This window comes from Wyeomyia smithii, chromosome 2, assembly GCF_029784165.1.
Source record: "Wyeomyia smithii strain HCP4-BCI-WySm-NY-G18 chromosome 2, ASM2978416v1, whole genome shotgun sequence".
Taxonomy (NCBI): Eukaryota; Metazoa; Arthropoda; class Insecta; order Diptera; family Culicidae; genus Wyeomyia; species Wyeomyia smithii.
Window position 1 is genome coordinate 98,997,697 of NC_073695.1, and position 19,102 is coordinate 99,016,798.

Consider the following 19,102-nt stretch of genomic DNA (forward strand, 5'->3'; position numbering starts at 1 on the left):
TATGCTCGGTACTTCCCTCTTGGCATAGGTTTTATAATTTAATGTTTGGTGATTCGTCCAGTAGAGTACGAAGAAAGGATCGTATCCAATATTCCGGATTGCTAATTTTTCATCCGTATTGCCTGTTCGTTTCAATTCAGCAATGGCTACAATTGGATCGGGATCTAATTGCAAGGAATGTTTGGCCACATTAATTACAGACATTTTTAGAAGGGTGGGTGGTTTGGGATCTCCATAAGTCATCAATTTTGTCGCTTCTTCTGTCCGGTAACACTCTGCCGATTTCTGTGCCAAAGATTGTGCTAATTCTACTCGGAACGGCTGGCGTAATGGTCGCTTCCCACATGTCCTTTTTTTCAACGTTATCGTGCACTTTTCACTCACACAGTTATTTTATCATGTTCTTTTATCGATTTCATTTTTGCGGTGGTGCTATACCAAAACTGCACTTTTCCTTCATCTCTTAAAAAAGGGAGCAGCTGAATTAAGCTCTGGCGAGTGCAATTTCCACTGTCGGAACCGCTGCAACGGCAACCTTCAACAGCAGCAGCAGTACCTAACAATTTAACTACTGAAACTGAATTGAAACATAAGAGGCAATCAGTGTTTTCGCAATGGAAATATTTCCACTGGTCGCTTTTGTAAGCGATTCCAACCGAAACAACGGTGGCGGAATCATCGCTCATTGGCACTTTCGGAAATAGTGGAAATAGTTATAGTGTTCTGCTGCAATAAATCAGCCAGCTTCGGTGATTACGAAGACTTAAATAAATGTATTAACGAATAGTTTATTTCATTAAACGAATAGTTTATTTCATTAAGTTTTTTCCTCTGGCTTTTCGAGTAATGGTTCACATACACACTTAAATTTTTTTGCCGGCTCTCGGTAATTTTTGCCGAGAACGGCACCACTGAGTGCTCGGGTAGAAAAAAAAATGACAGCTGTCACATTTTTTCGAAAATCTCGGTTCAACCTAACTGAAGTTTCGGCACAAAATATTAACGAGCCGAAATATCAGTTAGGTGACCGAGATTCACGAAAAAATGTAACAGCTGTCATTATTTTTTTAACCAAGTACTCAGTGGTGCCGTTCTCGGCAATAAATTACCGAGACCCGGCAAAAAATTTTAAGTGTGTAGTTTTTCTCTATAATATCAAACTTTCGATCCATTCTCGGCTACGGCAAAATAGCTTAAGCCTGTAGTACACTCTTTGTCTAATGGGCAAATATTTGACCTTCTGACATAATGGTCAAATTTATTTGACAGCATGGTTTTTGTTTGCCCGTGTTTGCCCCATGTTAAAATTGGAGAGTGGCAAACAATTATATTTGACCAAATTTTTATCTGTCAAAAAGTGCCAAATATTTGACGCTTGGTCAAAGAGTGTAATACAGGCTTTAGCATATCGTAGCGGCCAAGATAACTGGCAAACGAATGTTAGTGATGATTTTGAGCTTTCATACTTTTTCGTGTCCAGTACCGATATACTTCCTCTGCATGTACTCTAATTAGATATTGTATCGGTCATCCATAATCACTCGATAGTGGCTAAAAAAGCTTGAATTTCAGGATCAGGCTCGTTCCAGACGTTCAAAGCAAGAACTGTGAATGCTTATGCAACCGGAGAAAGCTGAGCAGTGGTGGGCACCATTCCGCTAATTCGGTAATTCGCTAATTAGCGACGCTAAAATTCAGTTAGCGATTCAGCGATTTCGCTAATTTTTGAGCTGGGTAGCGAAACTGTTAGCGTCGCTTAAATTTTGGCCTTCGAAACCCTAATCGCTAATTGCGCGACAGTAGAATTATTTAGAAAAACTGTGAATTGCTGATGGCGTACGTAAATTGCTTCGAAAGATGAACATACTTTACTGCGAAAGTTACTTTTGTCAGTTTTTTACCCTAGAATGAAGTTCCAGTTATCGTACAAGCCACAGGAGCATTTTGAAGAACAAGCACAAGGTCTATAGATATAGATTGAATTTTCGGCACACCAAGAATTTTGGTAAATTGTAATGCGCTTGAAACTATGACAACTTTGGTTCCACTTTTTCGATTCAAATAATAATTGAATTTTTATGAAAACATTCCTAAGAGTATCTATTTTCAATGCAAGCTAAATAACTTTTGTCATTCTTGTTTTTAGAAAATCAAATATGGATACCGTTTCGTGAACCTCTTACTGTAAATAGCTTTAAAAAGTAGATGTTTTCGTTTGTTTAACCAAAACAGATCAAAGTGGTCCAAATCTTACAAAACACGAGCAATAAATATAGCGATATGACTATTTACATATTAAAAAGTAAGCGATTAGCGAAAGTTTCGCTAATGTGGGTTTAGCGTTTAGCGTTTAGCGATTATCGAGCTAAATTTTCCGATTAGCGACTTAGCGATTAGCGTCGCTAAATTTTCGGTTAGCGGTGCCCACCACTGAAGCTGAGGCAGAAGCATTTAACGGTGAACATAATTCTAGAAGTTCGTTTTTTCACTGAATGGTTTTATACTGCCCTTACGTTTGTTCAATTTGGCTATTATAGACGTAAAGAGGTACATTAGTGAGTAAAATGTTACTTAACGAAAAGGCACAATGTCCCAGTGAAAAAATTTTACATTCGTTGATGCATATTTGTAAACCGTGGAACATTTCAAAGGCATGCGAGATACTTTTGATAAATGTGAGACATTTCGCGGGACGATTTTCTAAGTAGGACATTTTGTTGAGCAGCGGGACTGTCTCGCAAAATGCGGGACGTCTGGTCGTTTAACTTAACAACACATGCACAACACATTTTGATGATTTAAAGGAATTGGGACAGAAGGATCTGCATAAAAGGGCAACGAAAAAACTTTTTAGTGGCAGTTCTGACCCGGGAACAACGAGTGAGTTCACCCGTACTCGTACACCCGTAGACAAAAACTGATTTTAAGGAGGGTTGTTCCACAAAAACTTAATTTTGCCGTGTTTACCGTGCAGGTAGGACATCGCAATATTCAGCAATTGTTTTTATTTTAAAATTTTCCACAACTTTGCTGAAGCAAGCAATCCGGTTATCTAACTGTTAGGTGGATTGATCGAAAAACAAAAAACGCCAAAAGTAAGTCCTTGTTCTATGAAACAATTTTGCTGAAGACATTGAGTACATAAAATCAATTTTTCATAGTCAAATCTAGAACGATGACGATTTTTCGAATTTAGACCACTGTGCACTGGGGGATTTTCAAATAAATCTTTCCACTAATTGTAAATGTCGAGTCGTTGGCATCCTCATACCGAGTAACAGTGAATGACAATGTACTCATGTCCTGGGCTCAAATTAATTTGTGCCCACTGTCAGCAGTAAGTTAAAGATGGCTTTATGGACCGATAGGTCTTAGCCATAAACAAAAAGAGAAAAAAAGATAAAGATGTATGAAAAGAAGCGGTGATATGCTATCTCGTTTACACATGTGTTGAGATGTTAGCCCTTGAAACATGGCGTAATGCCAAAGGGGTGGTATATGTCTTGAAATATATACTTGGAATGTGTAAACACTATTTTGGAAGTTGTTTCCTAAAATTGTGGTTGAGAAACGTGCTTTACATTAAGTAATTCGTCATTTTTATATCACTTTTTTGTACTTTACGACCTTTAACAAGGCATTACTCGAAAATGTACCGTACGATGATTTTGAAATTTTGACCACAGATTCTGGACGTCTTAGCGATGTACTCAGATTCTTTGGTGCATTTTTTTATGATAACGGTCTGTGGGAGCACCGTGCAGGGGTTTTATGAACGACTATTTCTCCTCCTTGCACTTGTACTGTTTGTGTTTCCATTGTGATATTGAATTTTATCATCTAATTCCTGTTCGTACACTTATTATATTTACACTGCTTGTTTATCTGTTGAAAATTCTTGGTATGTGGTAGAATTAAAACAGTGGTTTGAATTGGGAAGAACTTGCGTCTTTATAGGACGAGAGTTTATTAACGAATGATTGAAATTTTCACTTGTTGATAGAATCTAACAAACTTGTTACTAGGATTACCTACTATGATTACAACTTCCAACTTCAACACCCCCTCTTAATCAGCCAATCTCATCAACGATCTCATTTCAAGGAATCGTCCAACTTCGAGTGCCTTCGTGAATGTTAGGGACAGAGATGCCAGACTTTTTTTTGTCGAGTCTGTATAATCCATAAAAATGTCTGTATAAGTCTGTATACCGCTGCGAAAAAAAGTTACCGATACATTGATATCTAATTATTTGTCGACCTGTCAGATTGTTTTGTTTTATTGCTTGTTTTGATTGTTCTTTTTCGAGTCTATCATAGTTGGTCGATTAATCGATAACTAATTAATCTTTTAAATCTAAGTAACACATAGAAGTAAGAGTCTTTCCCGTGATAAAAATCGTCGTTCGTCGTAATGTAGCTAAACTGATACACGATGGGATTTTGTGTATACTGGTAAAACCATTATGTAGAATATCAGATATCTGTGTAATATCTGTATTATACCAAATGTCTGTATAAAATCTGTAGGCTTATGCGTGTCTGTATCGCAACACAGAAAGTCTGTATAATACAGATTTGTCTGTATATCTGGCATCTCTGGTTAGGGAACCTGTATATTAGAGAAATGACAAAACACTCACCGTTAAGGCAACTGTCAACATCAAAACGGATAACGGCAATACAACATTATACAGTTCGCCCGTTTTGATGTTGACAGTTGGCTTAACGGTGAGTGTCTCGGCGTCTCTCTGGTGTATATAGCGAACCTATACATTAGAGAAATGACAAAACACTCATTGTTAAGGCAACTGTCAACATCAAAACGGATAACTGCAATACAAAATTTTACAGATCGCCCGTTTTGATGTTTACAGTTGCCTTAACGATGAGTGTCTTGTCATTTCTCTAATGTATAGGTTCGCTAGGTGTATAGGCTGACTAGTGAATGTATCTGCTAATTGTCTGTGAGTTCCTGTTGCTTTCACTTGGAATGTTCCAGCCATCACATGGTCCCGTAAAAAGTGGTGCTTTATATCAATGTGTTTGGCACGTTTACATTCTGTATTATTCGACATAGCAATGCATCCATGGTTGTCCTCAAACAAGGTAAACGGTTCATCAGCTTGCAGTACACCTAGATCCTCCAAAATGCCTTTCAGCCAGATTCCTTCGGATGCCGCTGCGCTCAAAGCCACGTACCCTGCTTCACTTGATGACAAAGCCACAGTTTGTTGTTTTCTGCTTGCCCAACTGACAGTGCAACCGTAGACTTTGAAAAGGAAGCCGCTTATCGATTTGCGATCTGCACTATCGGAGGCCCAGTCTGCGTCTGCATATCCAGTCAACACTGATGTGCCCGGTGCGCGACAAAACTTCAGTTGTAGCGATTTGTTTCCTTTCATGTATCTACAATTTTCTTTAGAGCTTGCCAGTTGCTATCAGTAGGATGTTGCTGGTACCTTCCCATTAGACCAACAGCATAACAAATGTCGGGTCTAACGCACAACATGATGTACATCATGCTACCCAACAGTACACAATAGGGTTGATTCGTGTCACAGCTTGACTCAGGAAACACGAAACCTTTTTCAATAGGTATCTTTACAGGGTTGCACTCCTCCATTCCGATGAAATCCTCAATCTACATTCAGAGCACGAAGGGAGCGCAGAGCTTGAAGCTTTACCAGTTTTTGTCATTTTGAGATCTACAGGGGATGTATACACAGTAAATAATCCTCCAACAAAGAGTCTCGTAACTTACCGGGAAGCTTGCGCTCCCGTTCGCCGTGCCTCGTGGTCGCCGTGTCAAGGCTATGACCAGGATCTGGTTGCGAAGAGAGCGCGGCCGGTGTGTTGGGAGTATTTCCTGGTACATCTTCTTGACCATCTGATTCGACAGCATCATCCGATTCTTCTCCCTCTTGCTAGAATCCTCCTGCATCTGGTGGATTTACTTCAGTATTGGAATCGTATTGCAAAATCGTAAGCAGCAACAATCAACGGAGGCTCAGGGCTTACATTAGTCTTGGACATGTACGGACAACTGTCCTCATCGAATTTTACGTCTCGTGCCACGAACAAGCGCTGGGTCTCCATGTTCCACAGTCTATACCTTCCATTAGGTGCATAACCAACCATTACCGATAACTGACTCTTCGAATCTAGTTTCTTGCGCTGCTGCGCAGGAACCAATGCGTATGCCTTGCAGCCAAATACTCGTAGCTTCATCATATCTGGTTTATGTTTTGTCCACATCGCAAAAGGGGTTTTGTTTTCCGAAATAGCATTTGTCGGACTACGGTTCATGATGTAGACACCAGTTAATGCAGCCTCATTCCACATACGTTTGGGTGTTTTGGACTCGATGAGCATCATTCGCACTTTCTCGATCAGTGTTCGGTTGAACCTTTTGGAGACTCCATTTTGCTGCGGAGTGTACGCCACGGTTGGTTCCATGATGAGTAGAACATGGTGCAACGATTTGATCAAAAAGTAGGCGCGGGTGAGGAAGCGTTTTTTCACTTTGGAGGGTTGGAGAGGAAGCATCACTATGCAACAGCGAATAACTTTTTCGTGTTTGTTAATATATCCTGACTAACTAGGCAATTGAATACCGCAAATTCAGGTGTTTTAAGTTGGAAATTGTTTCTTAAATAATGAATATTGATAGCAAGGTATATAGCATTGACATATTTATAATTTAAATGCATCCAAATGATATATTATGAGATGCGATAATTTTTATGCCCCAGTTGTTTATAAACAAACCTACTCGCTGGTAATTTTTTTTTCCAATATGGCCGATTCTGCTTTTGACATATCGTTACACCATGTCTTTATACATCATGGTTGGTTCTATCTGGATTCCCTTTTCAGCATAAAATCTTGCCTGATTCTTCGAGCAGTACTCTCTGCTTTGGTCTACGGTGAGTTTCGAGACTCGATGACCCGTTGCAGCCGTAACCATTGCTTCATAAACACGGAACTTTTCGAATACCTTTGATTTCTTCTTCATCATGAAAATGACTGCGAAGTGCGTGCAATCGTCAATAAAAGAGATGAAGTACCTAGAGCCATCCCATGCGCTTGGCGTGATTGGCCCACACACGTCTGAGTGGATTCGTTCCAACGGTCTTTCAGCTTTTACTCGCGTGCCGCTGAATGGTTCTCGGCACTGTCGCCCGAGAACACAAGTATCACAAAATTTAAGTTTACCTGGTTCCACGGATATACCTGATACCATCTTTGCCAGCTCAGCATCTGTTTACTATTTTTTAGATTGTGGGACGTTCAAACTGGCCAAGTCCTAGGGACAATCAAGTGCAGTTCAGCTGCCCGTACCGCTAGTTTCAGTTACTCGGGAAACCAGGCTTCGTACTCGACAGATAAAGCTATGGGTAGCAACTCCGAATTGTTCATTTTCGACGTGAGGAATGTTGATTCTAGCATTAGTGATCAAACATCAATGCTGAAGTTCACTATGAACGAACAATCCAAGATTACTTCAACATTATGGGGTACTCTGGACGAGACTATTATTACGGGACATGACAATGGTTCAATCCGCATCTGGGATTTGCGCGCCGCTAGAGAGTTGAATTCTGTCAACGCTCATACCAATGCTATCAATGATATGCAGTTGTCGAAAGATGAAACTATGTTTGTATCGGCTTCCAAGGACACTACCGCAAAGCTGTTTGATTCTGAAGATTTGATGAGTCTAAAGACGTACAAAACTGAACGACCGGTTAATTCTGCTGCAATCAGCCTCATTCATGAGCATGTTGTTTTGGGTGGTGGCCAAGAAGCGATAGAAGTTACCACCACTTCGATTATGTCCGGCAAGTTTGATTCGCGATTCTTCTATCTTGTTTATTTACGAAGAAGAGTTCGCTCGCGTTAAGGGCCATTTCGGACCTATCAACAATTTGGCCTTTCATCCAGATGGCAAAAGCTATGCGTCGGGAGGTGAGGATGGTTTTGTGCGTGTTCAAGTTTTTGATGCTTCGTATTATAAGTACGTGTTTGAGTGAACGACCTTAGAATATTTGTGGTCAGGACTAACAGTTGATAAGAGAAGACATTGTCCAAATTGGTAAGGACTCAAAAGCAAAGTAAGTGGTAACTCTAGAGGTCGTTGATTGCTCAGTGCAGGCATAAACATGTCTAAAATTGTACGACGGCATCTTTCCATAGATTAGCATTTTCAGCTACGCACAGGTTAGCAGTCGCTTGCTCCAAAAAAACGTCCAATTCGTAAAAATCGACTCTCATTGGACACACACCTACTGTTTTTCCGTCGTGGATCGTTTCGGCCGATTTTTCTCCGAACAACACGGTGACTCCTGCCTTTGTCAGCTTTTTCACCGATAGAAGATTCGCTCGCAAATCTGGAGCACGTTGTCCACAGTACACTGAATACCGAGATTATTGACTCAGATGATTTTTCCTTAATGCCAGGCTATTATGGACTGGTCGTCCTTAGCAACAGAGATGATGACGGGTTTCGTCATTTTTTCAAGAGCCACAAAACATTCCTTCTGGTTCACGAAGTGATCACTATCTCCAGAATCCAGCTTGAAGGTTATTTTTCTTCCAACGTTACATTCAGATGCTCTGCCACCCATGAACGCCACAGCCTTGCCGACATTTTCAACAGCTCTTTCACCACTTGCAACGTTTGCTTCCCCGTGGATCTTGCTGCGACAGTCCTTGGCCATGTGTCCTTTCTTGTTGCATCGATTACATTTACCTGAGAACTTCTGGGGTTTTTGTTCGGCTCCAATAAACGCCGACGGTTTTTCTCTATGCACATCGGTCATCCGGTCAGATTTCTTCGTATCTTCTGCCAGCAACCTTTCTCGAACGATATCAGGGTCAACTTGTCCTCTTCAAGGTTTCCTAACGCGGTGACTAACGGGTCGTATGATTCCAGGAGCGTTGCGACAAACTGCGAAACGAGATCGCCTTCTTCCAGCTTCGCCCCGGCTGACTTTAATTTCCGGATGAGCTCGTCGAAAATCTTCAAATGGTCCTTGATTGATCCATTTTGAGTTTTGCGAGCTGCTTGCGTATAAGTGTCCGTGATGGAACCGACTTCTTCGCGTAAACACCTTTTAAAGTGGTCAAGACTTCCTTGGCCGTTTCTTTTTCGCGGATCAAATCTAGTAAATCATCATGGATAAAGGAAATGATCATATTCGTTGCTTTGCCGTCCATTTCTAGAAACTTTCTTGCTTCAGCTACTTCGACTGGTGCGTCCTTCTTCACCGCATCCAGCTGACTTCAGAAGCTTCTCGACTCTGAACTTCCAATTCTCGAATCCGGAACCGGAAAACTGTGGGCTCCCGTGTGCCGGTTCTCAGCGCGTATCGCCCATAACCTCTTGGTATGTGGTAGAATTGAAACAGTGGTTTGAATTGGGAAGAACTTGCGTCTTTATAGGACGAGAGTTTATTAACGAATGATTGAAATTTTCACTTGTTGATAGAATCTAACAAACTTCTTACTAGGATTACCTACTATGATTACAACTTCCAACTTCAACAAAAATTATTGTTGAATTTAGTTGGTAACAATAATGGTGATAATAACAGTAATGTTGACTGTAGAAATAAATGTTAAGTGTGTATGTAAGAATGCGCACGCAAACACTTCTATACACACATAACCACTTCATGTTTATAAACGCACATATGCACTCAAACATACACATACGCTCACACTTTCACTTTTTCTGTTTATTCAAATTCTCCCTCATACAAACATACGTATACATATACACACTTATGTATATCAATGAATTATGTATAATGAATCGATCTGTTTTTCTGCGGGTGCAGAACAGAAGAGTCCCACCGGCCCAGCCCCGTACTGGCCTAGCCCGGAAAACCTAACTCCGCCTCGCCGCGGTTAATTTGTGAAGAGGCAGCATAGTATCCCCAATTCAGCGAAAACTCCTCCCCTGGCACACATTTCCGTTGTCACACGTGTTCGCCCACTCTCGCTCTAATCGTCAGCGCCACCCAGGGGGGACTTGGCCCTGTACCCAATGCACTCAATATCTCTCCAGCGCCCATCTATTCGCAATTGCTTGTGATACAGTGGACGAAAGATCATTATTAGAGATAGTTTGCAGACGTTTTCCAGTTAAAAAGATCGATGTTCACCTGGCTCTCCGTAGTATGTGCTACGGAGGGGGTCGGAAGGTTTGATGAGCTTTCCCCCCCAAGGTAAGAGTTTACTACTATTTCTTTCAAATAAAAATAAGCTTCTGACAGCATCCAAGTTTTATTCATAGAAAGATGCCGTCGTATATTTTTAGACATGTTTATGCCTGAACTGAGCAATCAACGACCTCTAGAGTTACCACTTACTTTGCTTTTGAGTCCTTACCAATTTGGACAATGTCTTCTCTTATCAACTGTTAGTCCTGACCACAAATATTCTAAGGTCGTTCACTCAAACACGTACTCATAATACGAAGCATCAAAAACTTGAACACGCACAAAACCATCCTCACCTCCCGTCGCATAGCTTTTGCCATCTGGGTGAAAGGCCAAACTGTTGATAGGTCCGAAATGGCCCTTAACGCGAGCGAACTCTTCTTCGTAAACAAGATGGAAGAATCGAGAATCAAACTTGCCGGACTTGGTCGAAGTTGTGGTAACTTCCATCGCTTCTTGGCCACCACCCAAAACAACATGCTCATGAATGGGGCTGATTGCAGCAGAATTAACCGGTCGTTCAGTTTTGTACGTCTTTAGACTCATCAAATCTTCAGAATCAAACAGCTTTGCGGTAGTGTCCTTGGAAGCCGATACAAACATAGTTCCATCTTTCGACAACTGCATATCATTGATAGCATTGGTATGAGCGTTGACAGAATTCAACTCTCTAGCGGCGCGCAAATCCCAGATGCGGATTGAACCATTGTCATGTCCCGTAATAATAGTCTCGTCCAGAGTACCCCATAATGTTGAAGTAATCTTGGATTGTTCGTTCATAGTGAACTTCAGCATTGATGTTTGATCACTAATGCTAGAATCAACATTCCTCACGTCGAAAATGAACAATTCGGAGTTGCTACCCATAGCTTTATCTGTCGAGTACGAAGCCTGGTTTCCCGAGTAACTGAAATTAGCGGTACGGGCAGCTGAACTGCACTTGATTGTCCCTAGGACTTGGCCAGTTTGAACGTCCCACAATCTAAAAAATAGTAAACAGATGGTGAGTTCGTCGGATAGTTTTGAACTTTTGATTGTTATATTTTACTTTGTAGACATGTCACCACTTCCGGTTATCAATCTTGTTGTAGTCCAATCGACATCAACACACCAAACAGCACCCTGATGTCCGTTGTACGTTCCTAAGCGTTCACCATTCAGCGAGAACCATACCGACGGTTTGTGATCTTTTGCAGTTGAAAAAATCAAATCTCCTTCCCGGTTGTATTTTATTTGCGTGATAGCACGCTCGTGCCCCTGTAACATCAGCGGTTTCTGCGAACGAAATACACGATTAGGCAGTTTCGAGGTTAGAATTATAGTACCTTCGAAATATTGTTATTTCAAGATTTTTTTGAAATATTTCTTACTGTGAAGTAAGAAAACTTAAAATTTATGTTGCTCCACGTACCATTTTATTTGCAGAATTCCCGTTTCCTCACAATATTCACCAAAAAAACTACAGCAAGATCGACGTTCGAAAAATGTTTGCAATGAAAGGAACAAAACGTCAGCGAATTGAACTGTCAAAACGTAGAACAGAGACTAGAGCAAAGAATCGAAAGTTCTAACAGCCGAAAATGACTGTTAGGGAACCTGCAGCAAAAAACACCTTACACTCTAAAGTTTATTTTATTATATGTATTGAGTAAGGGATCATCAAATAATACATAACGCTCTAGGGGGTGGGGGGGTATTCAGCGGAGCGTCATATTGCATGTGGCAAACATGTAAAATTGCGTTACATGGGGGTGGGTGGGTATTGTAAATTGCCAAATGCCGCGTTATGTAATATTTGAATGGTTCCTAAGTCAATAAATTAAGTTTTACAGAGCTGCAAATATATTACAATATATTGTTTCGTAATAATCAAACCTTATGGTAGTTAAATGAGCAATTTACTAGCTTAACGAGTAAGCAGCATTGTTGGTGGGGAGCTGCGTAGCCGCAAGGTTACAGAGTCCGCTTTGTCAAGCGGATGGTCGTGGGTTCGAATCTTAGTAGAACCAGGCCATCCGATGTCAAAAAAAAGGACTTAAGCATGGGTTTGTTCTCAGGATCCCCACCAGTTGACCTTCCTTTACGCTAAAATCAACAAATACCTTTGCGTGACTTCCTCTTAACAAAAAATAAGTCCCTCTTATCAATAAAACTGGCTAGAAGGACGCATGACGAAACTTCTCCAGGGAATTATAATTCGTGATATTTGGCAAGAGGAACGAGTATCGGTATAGTAGAACAGTGAGCGTGTAAGAAAGAGTAGCACATTACACACAAAGCACTGATGAACAATTATAATAAGCATGCCACTTCTCAATAGAGGTATTGCTATAAACAGAAGTGCGGGATACAGCAGACACCCGGGCATATCTCACAATAGATCTACGATTCTGGTCGCAGTGAGGAAGCCCATACAGAAAAAAAAGCAGCATTGTTGGACCCTGGACTTCCACTCAGTGCACTCAGTGGTGCCGTTCTCGGTAATAAATTACAAGTGTGAAGAGCATAGATGTTGAAAATTCAGTAAAAAGTTTGTAAGCCAACTTGGTGGGTGTTTTTGAAGTTACTTATTGCGCGTCTGTTAATAACACCGCCTGCGATAAGGCAATTTAGTTAATTAACGTTTAAAATAAAATTTTTGAATTTGGATGCTTTCTTGATAGAGTGTAGGTATAGTTTCTAATAAAATTTGGCAGCACTGAATATATTGAATGCCGTCCGCTTTCTTCTTCGCCTTTTCCATTCATTTCATTTCTAATCAAAACAACGACAAAACTATCATTTTGAGGACGTTTACAATTTCGTTTGTGAGTCGACACCGGTACAAATTAAATGTCTATGAAACAGGTCAGTTGTTCAGTTTAGTTTCATTTTCCAAAAAACAATGTTTGATTTTTCAGGAAAAGAAATGTATTAAGGAATTCAGTATTCTGTATTGAGGTTAAGCACTGCGCAAAATGGAGTTAGCTAACGGTCAGGAAAAAGCAGATCTAAATAATTTGGTGAAAAACATTGTAAAAATCTTGCTCTCATCCTCTAAATATTTTCACTGCCCATTCTGCGCTGACGAGTATTTATTTGAGTTCACTCTCCGGCATCATTTGCTGAAAAACCACGTAGAAGATCTGTCGAAAATTGTTCAATCACCAGATTCCAGTATTAAGTTTTGTGATAGTAACATCTGTCCGTACTGTGGGGCATTATTCTACTACATATCTGCACTTCCGAAGCATATAATGAATAGTCACAGCCAGGACTGTTTGATCAAGTGGCAAACCATAGTTAAAGAAAATAGTCTGCAAAGAAAGTTTCTGGCGGAACCAAGTATCAAATGCGTACCGTGTTCGCCTGGGTTAAGCGATCTGTTCGAAGAGTTAAGCACGGGTAGTTCGAAGCACAACAAGAAAAGCCGTACGCATATAAGAGATGCTTCTCCTTTGTATAAATCTGCCCTGAAGAATGCAAATCGGATGTCCGCCTCCAGACGCTCGGAATCCTGGGTCAGTTGTGATTTTGAATTTACAAAACATTCCCATGTTTCTAGTACGGCTCGACGGGAACTTCAGTTTGACGCTGCAGTTGTAGAAAACGCAAGTGACGATGCAGGATCGATTAGCACAGGAAAAAAGCCTAAACGATCACGAAAACGGTTTAACCTGCGTTCCCTGAAACCGAAGGGAAGTTTCAAGAAATATGTTTTGTCCAAATTTACACGAAAGTATCACTGCAAAATCATCACGAGTACACCTAACAATTTCCTTGACGGTAACGATCTTGCGGTGTCCAATTCGCTGCTGCACAATCAAGAACGATGGAATCGAATTCATTTGGATTGAAACCAATAAGGTTATTTAACAGTACTGTGTACTACCTAACGTTGAAGGTAAGAAGTTACAGTTTCAGTATCGTTTCACATTTTCGAAGTATTACCCATGACAATAATGTTGTTTAGTTTAATCATTCAAAGTATTCACAGTTTTTAGATTTAGAATTTTGAAATATTTATTTTACCAACGAAAAATAAGCCTAGCAGTATAAGTTTTAATAAAAACTCGGATTATCAAATTTGTTAGAACTTGAATATTTCTGGGCATATGGCGTTGTGAAATCAAAGAAAGTATCTACATATATAATTAGGCGTGAGAGAAAATTGTACTTATTGATAATGAGTACTTTCGAAATTTATGATCGATATTTCAGTGTTCAATATTCAGAACTTGTTGCAGAATTTTAAAATCTTTGACGTGATTCTTGTGTTGTAAATATAGTAGTTAGTAAATAGTATGGAATTATTTAATTGTAGGTACTCATAAAAATTGTATTAGCACTCTCATAGTAATTAATCGAGATGTAATAAAACAAGAAGGTAGATTGAAACTATTTAACTGTTTTAATTTACTCGTAATTTTGAAAATTTATAACAATAGGATCCGAATTTTTAGTGCGATCACACAAAAGGTACATACCAATAGGTTAAAACACAAAAAGTCTCAAGGTTAAAAGCGGGTAGAGAACAATGAAATTTACTTACAATAATCAACGCAGTCGGATGTTTCTGAAGGTTGTAAACCGACGCTAGAAGTAGCACGTTAGAAATATCCAACGTCCAGCTGATTTAAACTGCTGAGATAGCAGCCGGTGTCGAATTTTCGCTGCGCTTATACTGTCCTAAGACTGCAGAGAAGATGTAAGCTCTTGGGGTTTAAATTCCGTAAGCGTTGTAGAAGAACAACATTTCCCGTCTCAAGGTTACCGGAGGATTTGCATCGGTTCTGTTCTCAATGGCAAGTTTATACAATACGTACCTATTCAAGTTTTTACTTCAAGTGTTTTTGATTACTTAATTGGATGTGTTTTATTTCTGCTAGAAATTATTCTACGAACGATTTGGGATTAACAAATCAAAGTCATGTATACAGGGTGTTATTTTGACATTATTGATTACGAAATTCTCTCAGCTTTCCAACGAAACCAAAAGAATTGAGCTAGCTATCACACTTCTTCTGCTAGACCTTGTTGAAGGCAAACACAATCGAAAACTGAAAATAGTGAATAACTCTGCAGTAGGTAAATTTTGGCCATATGCGTAGAAGGATGTCTTTCATCAAACAGGGTCCTCTATTACCCCTTAAAAGATTTTAAGTAGGCTCCCTAACACCCATGTATAGTTGTTTCACATCTTGTGAACCTTACTTTACCTTACCAAAAAAATCCCGAACCGTAATGTGTTCTGTCCAATCCATTCGGTCTATGGCTGCATGTTCGCCAGCTCTGCAGTCTCCGTAAGGTCCGTAGGTCGTCTACCTTGCCCGTTGTGCACCCTTCCGTCTCCTCCCTGACGGATAAGTTTAAAGAACCATCTTTTCTATGGTGTCGTCCGACATCCTTACGACATGCCCAGCCCACCGCAACTTACCAGTCTTAGCAGTGTGGACGATAAACGGCCAGGCGGCTTCTGCAGTTCATAGTCCTCATAGCGGTAGAAGACTGCTGGTCTGATCAGTGTTTTGTAGACGGTCAACTTTGGACGGCGGCGAACTCTATTTGATCGGAGCATCCTGCGGAGATCAAAATATGAGCGATTTTCTGTCAAATTTCGCCGATGAATTTCTCACCCTGGGCTTGATGGTTGATTTTTCTAGCTTTTGAGCAGTTGTTTTGTATAATCTTCTTCTATTAAATAAAAATAAGTTGGTGTCTGTATAACGGCGTTTCACTCGAAGTAGAATCAACGGATTTGAATGATTCTTTTTGTGTTTGTTTTGTCTTCATCTTCGACGAGTTAATAGGCCATAAAAATAACAATAATCAACTGATAAAGTTAGAAAAAAATTGAAATATATTTTCGGTTTTCCCGCCTTTTACTCCAAGAACAACGTCATTAGATTACTATGATTGTAGGCTATGACCGGTAGACAAGTTGTTGTAGCGTCGTTATTGAGGCGTCGTAGTTGAGTAAACAAGCACCTGTTAATGGTTCACATATAAAGTGATATTCGTTTTCGCTGCCTACTACACCTTTTCTATGCAAAAGCGCTATAGCGTGGTAACAGCAAACTCGACATGCATGTGAATACTCTCAACGTGGCTTTGATTTTATGCGAGGGCATATACTTGATAATGTAAATTAAATTTCTGGCTTATTTGAGCAAAGCTGCATATAATCGTTTTATTTATCTGATAAATGAAAAGAAAGAACAAGAATAACACTACATGTGCGATGATTTAATTTACCATTGCTCGAATTTAATCAATCTGTTCAATTTTCTCTAAAATGCACACTGACTTAGATCATTGACATTTGCTCATGCTGCAATGATTCTCTTAGCTGGTAAAAGAAACGTGTAGTTTTTGTTTCTCAAAAAACATTGATTTCTGTTCATGTTTCGTAAAATAGGCACTATTGCATTCCTACAAATCTCTGGATTTACAATTAATTGTTGAATGTTGAATTGAAAACTATAATGTTGCGAAGTGTCAATTGCACTGTGCTTAGGCAGCAGATCTGTCTCAAAAATCAGATGAAATATTATTGTCATTGAAGCGAAAATTTCGAAGCTCCGTGTACCTATCAATTTACCATTTAATTTCAATCGTATGTATGTACCTTCGCGCTCCGATTCTGAGAGGTTTTCTGTGAGTTTTAGTGAGTAACGATTTTTTGTTGCCTTTGATCGGAAAAATTCGAACAAGTTTTCATCACCGGGGCGTACTTTAACGATAGCCTTTATTTTTTTTATATTTTATGGAATAGTTCTATGCGATTCTCGTATTGGTTTCTGTTGATGCCACTTAAATTCAACGTCGGTTTCTGTGTGACTGTTTTTCAAGAAAGAAGAAGACACTGTCAGTACGTAATAAACATAATAGATTAAAAATAATAATGTGTTTTTGCGAGAATTCTGAGGAGTATTCATACTGGTTTCAGTTGGTTTCGAATAATTTTCTTCCACATGTAGTGGGAATGTTTCCTAACGAAGATGCCGCTAAGGGTATTTTATAAAAGGAATGTTCCCTAATCTACATGATTAAACTGATTCTTGATTATCTTCCAGTTGACTTTGACAAATTTCTGCTGTGGTCGAAGTGATTTTCGTTCAGATGAAGTTGTTGTAAGTGGAATGTTCAAATACTTAACATGCCGTTGAATTAAAATTAAATTCGTTGTTTTTGTTCCAGTTTTGCGAGTTAAGACACGAGTAGTAGCAGGTCAATAAAAGTGTCAGGCTCCGCAACACTGAAGATAGAATATTAAAAAGTCAAGAAATATACGAGTCCCGAAGGGAAGTTGATCGGTTAAGAACAAGACGAGCTCGAAATGCACGACGTTCGAAACCCCATATATCTCAAAATCGTCAGTTACACACTTAGTTTCCATAGTCTTTAAACGAGTCTTGAACAAAAGAAAAATAAAGTATAATAACTTAAACACTCAATTGAGAGAAAAATGCTAATCAAATATTTTCAAATACTACTGCTTTATAGATTCAAAGTCAAATTTACCACCGAACAGATGCATTGCTGCCACTACCCGATGGCAAATGTCCTTGAAGCGACAATTCTGACAGGAAACTACAAAGGAGAAGTCGTAATAATCCCGCGTATCTCGATTACTCCTACCGATTTGCCGTTAAATTTTAAACGTCTGCAATTTCCCGTGCGTCGCGCATTCGCGATGACTATTGATAAAACCCAAGGACAGTCACTGAAAATTTGTGGCATACTCCGAGTATTCATGCTTCTCACATGGACAGCTCTATGGCGCATATTCACGTGACCCTGACCCCGACATTGTGGAATATATAGAATTTAGTGGCTAGGACTGCCTTGACCACTTTCACATGTTTCGTATATTCCAAATTTTAAGCTTGAATTTTTTAGAATTCTGAAGTTTTTTATAAAACCTGTTCCAGTGAGATTGGCCAGGCAGAAGGGTATTACTATATTTGCATTAAGCCAAGCTTTTGATTAATTGAAAAAATAATGTAATAATTTCCTTCAGAATATTTAAAAGAATGACTTTCAGAAATGTATTGAAATGATTTGATTATGGTTGAAAGGTGCTTCATAATGTTCAATGAAATAAAAACGTAGATTTTTACGAGCGCAGGATTGAAAAAAAAAATAAAAAACAAATCAGAGCCGAAACATATCGTAGGTATGTTTTTTAGCAGCAGTTAGATATTTCAGTTTTTGCAATACAACAGTCAATAAAACCCAAGGCGGCGGTACGAAGTTTGCCGGGTCAGCTAGTATTTTTTATATTTATGGCTTTGTCAATAAATTTAAGACTATGTTCTGAATAATTTGTATATCTGCTTTTTTTTTAATTTTTGAGGCTTTGGATGCACTTTGCCAATTTTTATATTTAATCGCACGTCGAAAAGAGTTTTGCTGATATATGGATTTTCGGAGTGTAACGATTTCGCGAAATGAACAGACATTTGATCACATCTCTCTGATCAACATCATCGTTTAACCAGAGTCTGCCCGCGCAGACTATATTTATACATCGCAAATCGGAGTAGATTTCGTTAAGTCAATAAATATCGTGTTTAATCGAATGACTACGCGATATATGCCTTCCGAAGAACCGCGTGTGGTTTCTCGAAAATATTCTGGATGATTAATAGATAAAAATTTGAATTCTTGGTTGGTCTAGCATATTTTGTGACTCGGTGCCCGCATTTCGTGCGCCGTATATGGACAAACACATTAAATATAAAAAAAACTAGTAGGGCTTCATGATTTAAGTTTTGTTGCCAGACGGAGGAATGGAGAAAATAGCTCGTATGCTACGCAAGATAAGTAACATTTTTTATGGAAATTAACTGCGCGCGGATTCATCGTTTTAATTCTACATTATTCCGCTCC

The 19,102-nt window shown here is 39.4% G+C and overlaps 2 protein-coding genes and 1 pseudogene across 2 annotated transcripts; 2 read left to right on the forward strand and 1 right to left on the reverse strand.

The window, feature by feature from the left end:
* Window positions 1–7,024: 7,024 nt before the first annotated feature.
* Window positions 7,025–8,179, forward strand: LOC129719776 (eukaryotic translation initiation factor 3 subunit I-like; annotated as a pseudogene).
* A 2,094-nt stretch (window positions 8,180–10,273) lies between these two features.
* Window positions 10,274–11,780, reverse strand: LOC129722310 (eukaryotic translation initiation factor 3 subunit I). The gene is made up of 3 exons (XM_055675659.1): window positions 11,640–11,780; window positions 11,277–11,503; window positions 10,274–11,210 (listed from the first exon to the last, which is right to left on the reverse strand). The coding sequence occupies exons 1-3, from the start codon at window positions 11,640–11,642 to the stop codon at window positions 10,460–10,462; spliced, it is 981 nt and encodes a 326-aa protein (XP_055531634.1). The 5' UTR covers window positions 11,643–11,780; the 3' UTR covers window positions 10,274–10,459.
* Window positions 11,781–12,934: 1,154 nt separating this feature from the next.
* On the forward strand, window positions 12,935–14,293 carry LOC129722730 (uncharacterized). Its single transcript, XM_055676420.1, has 2 exons — window positions 12,935–13,075; window positions 13,129–14,293. Exon 2 carries the CDS (start codon window positions 13,186–13,188, stop codon window positions 14,062–14,064), a length of 879 nt encoding a protein of 292 aa, XP_055532395.1. The 5' UTR covers window positions 12,935–13,075; window positions 13,129–13,185; the 3' UTR covers window positions 14,065–14,293.
* Window positions 14,294–19,102: the final 4,809 nt, after the last annotated feature.

What these genes read in the sequence shown, in the direction of transcription:
- LOC129722730 (XM_055676420.1), top strand. Translation starts at nt 13,186, where the DNA reads ATGGAGTTAGCTAACGGTCAGGAAAAAGCAGATCTAAATAATTTGGTG.
- LOC129722310 (XM_055675659.1), bottom strand. An exon ending in AGTGGTGACATGTCTACAAA is followed by an intron (nt 11,211 to 11,276) that starts GTAAAATATAAC and finishes ACTATTTTTTAG; the next exon opens with ATTGTGGGACGTTCAAACTG.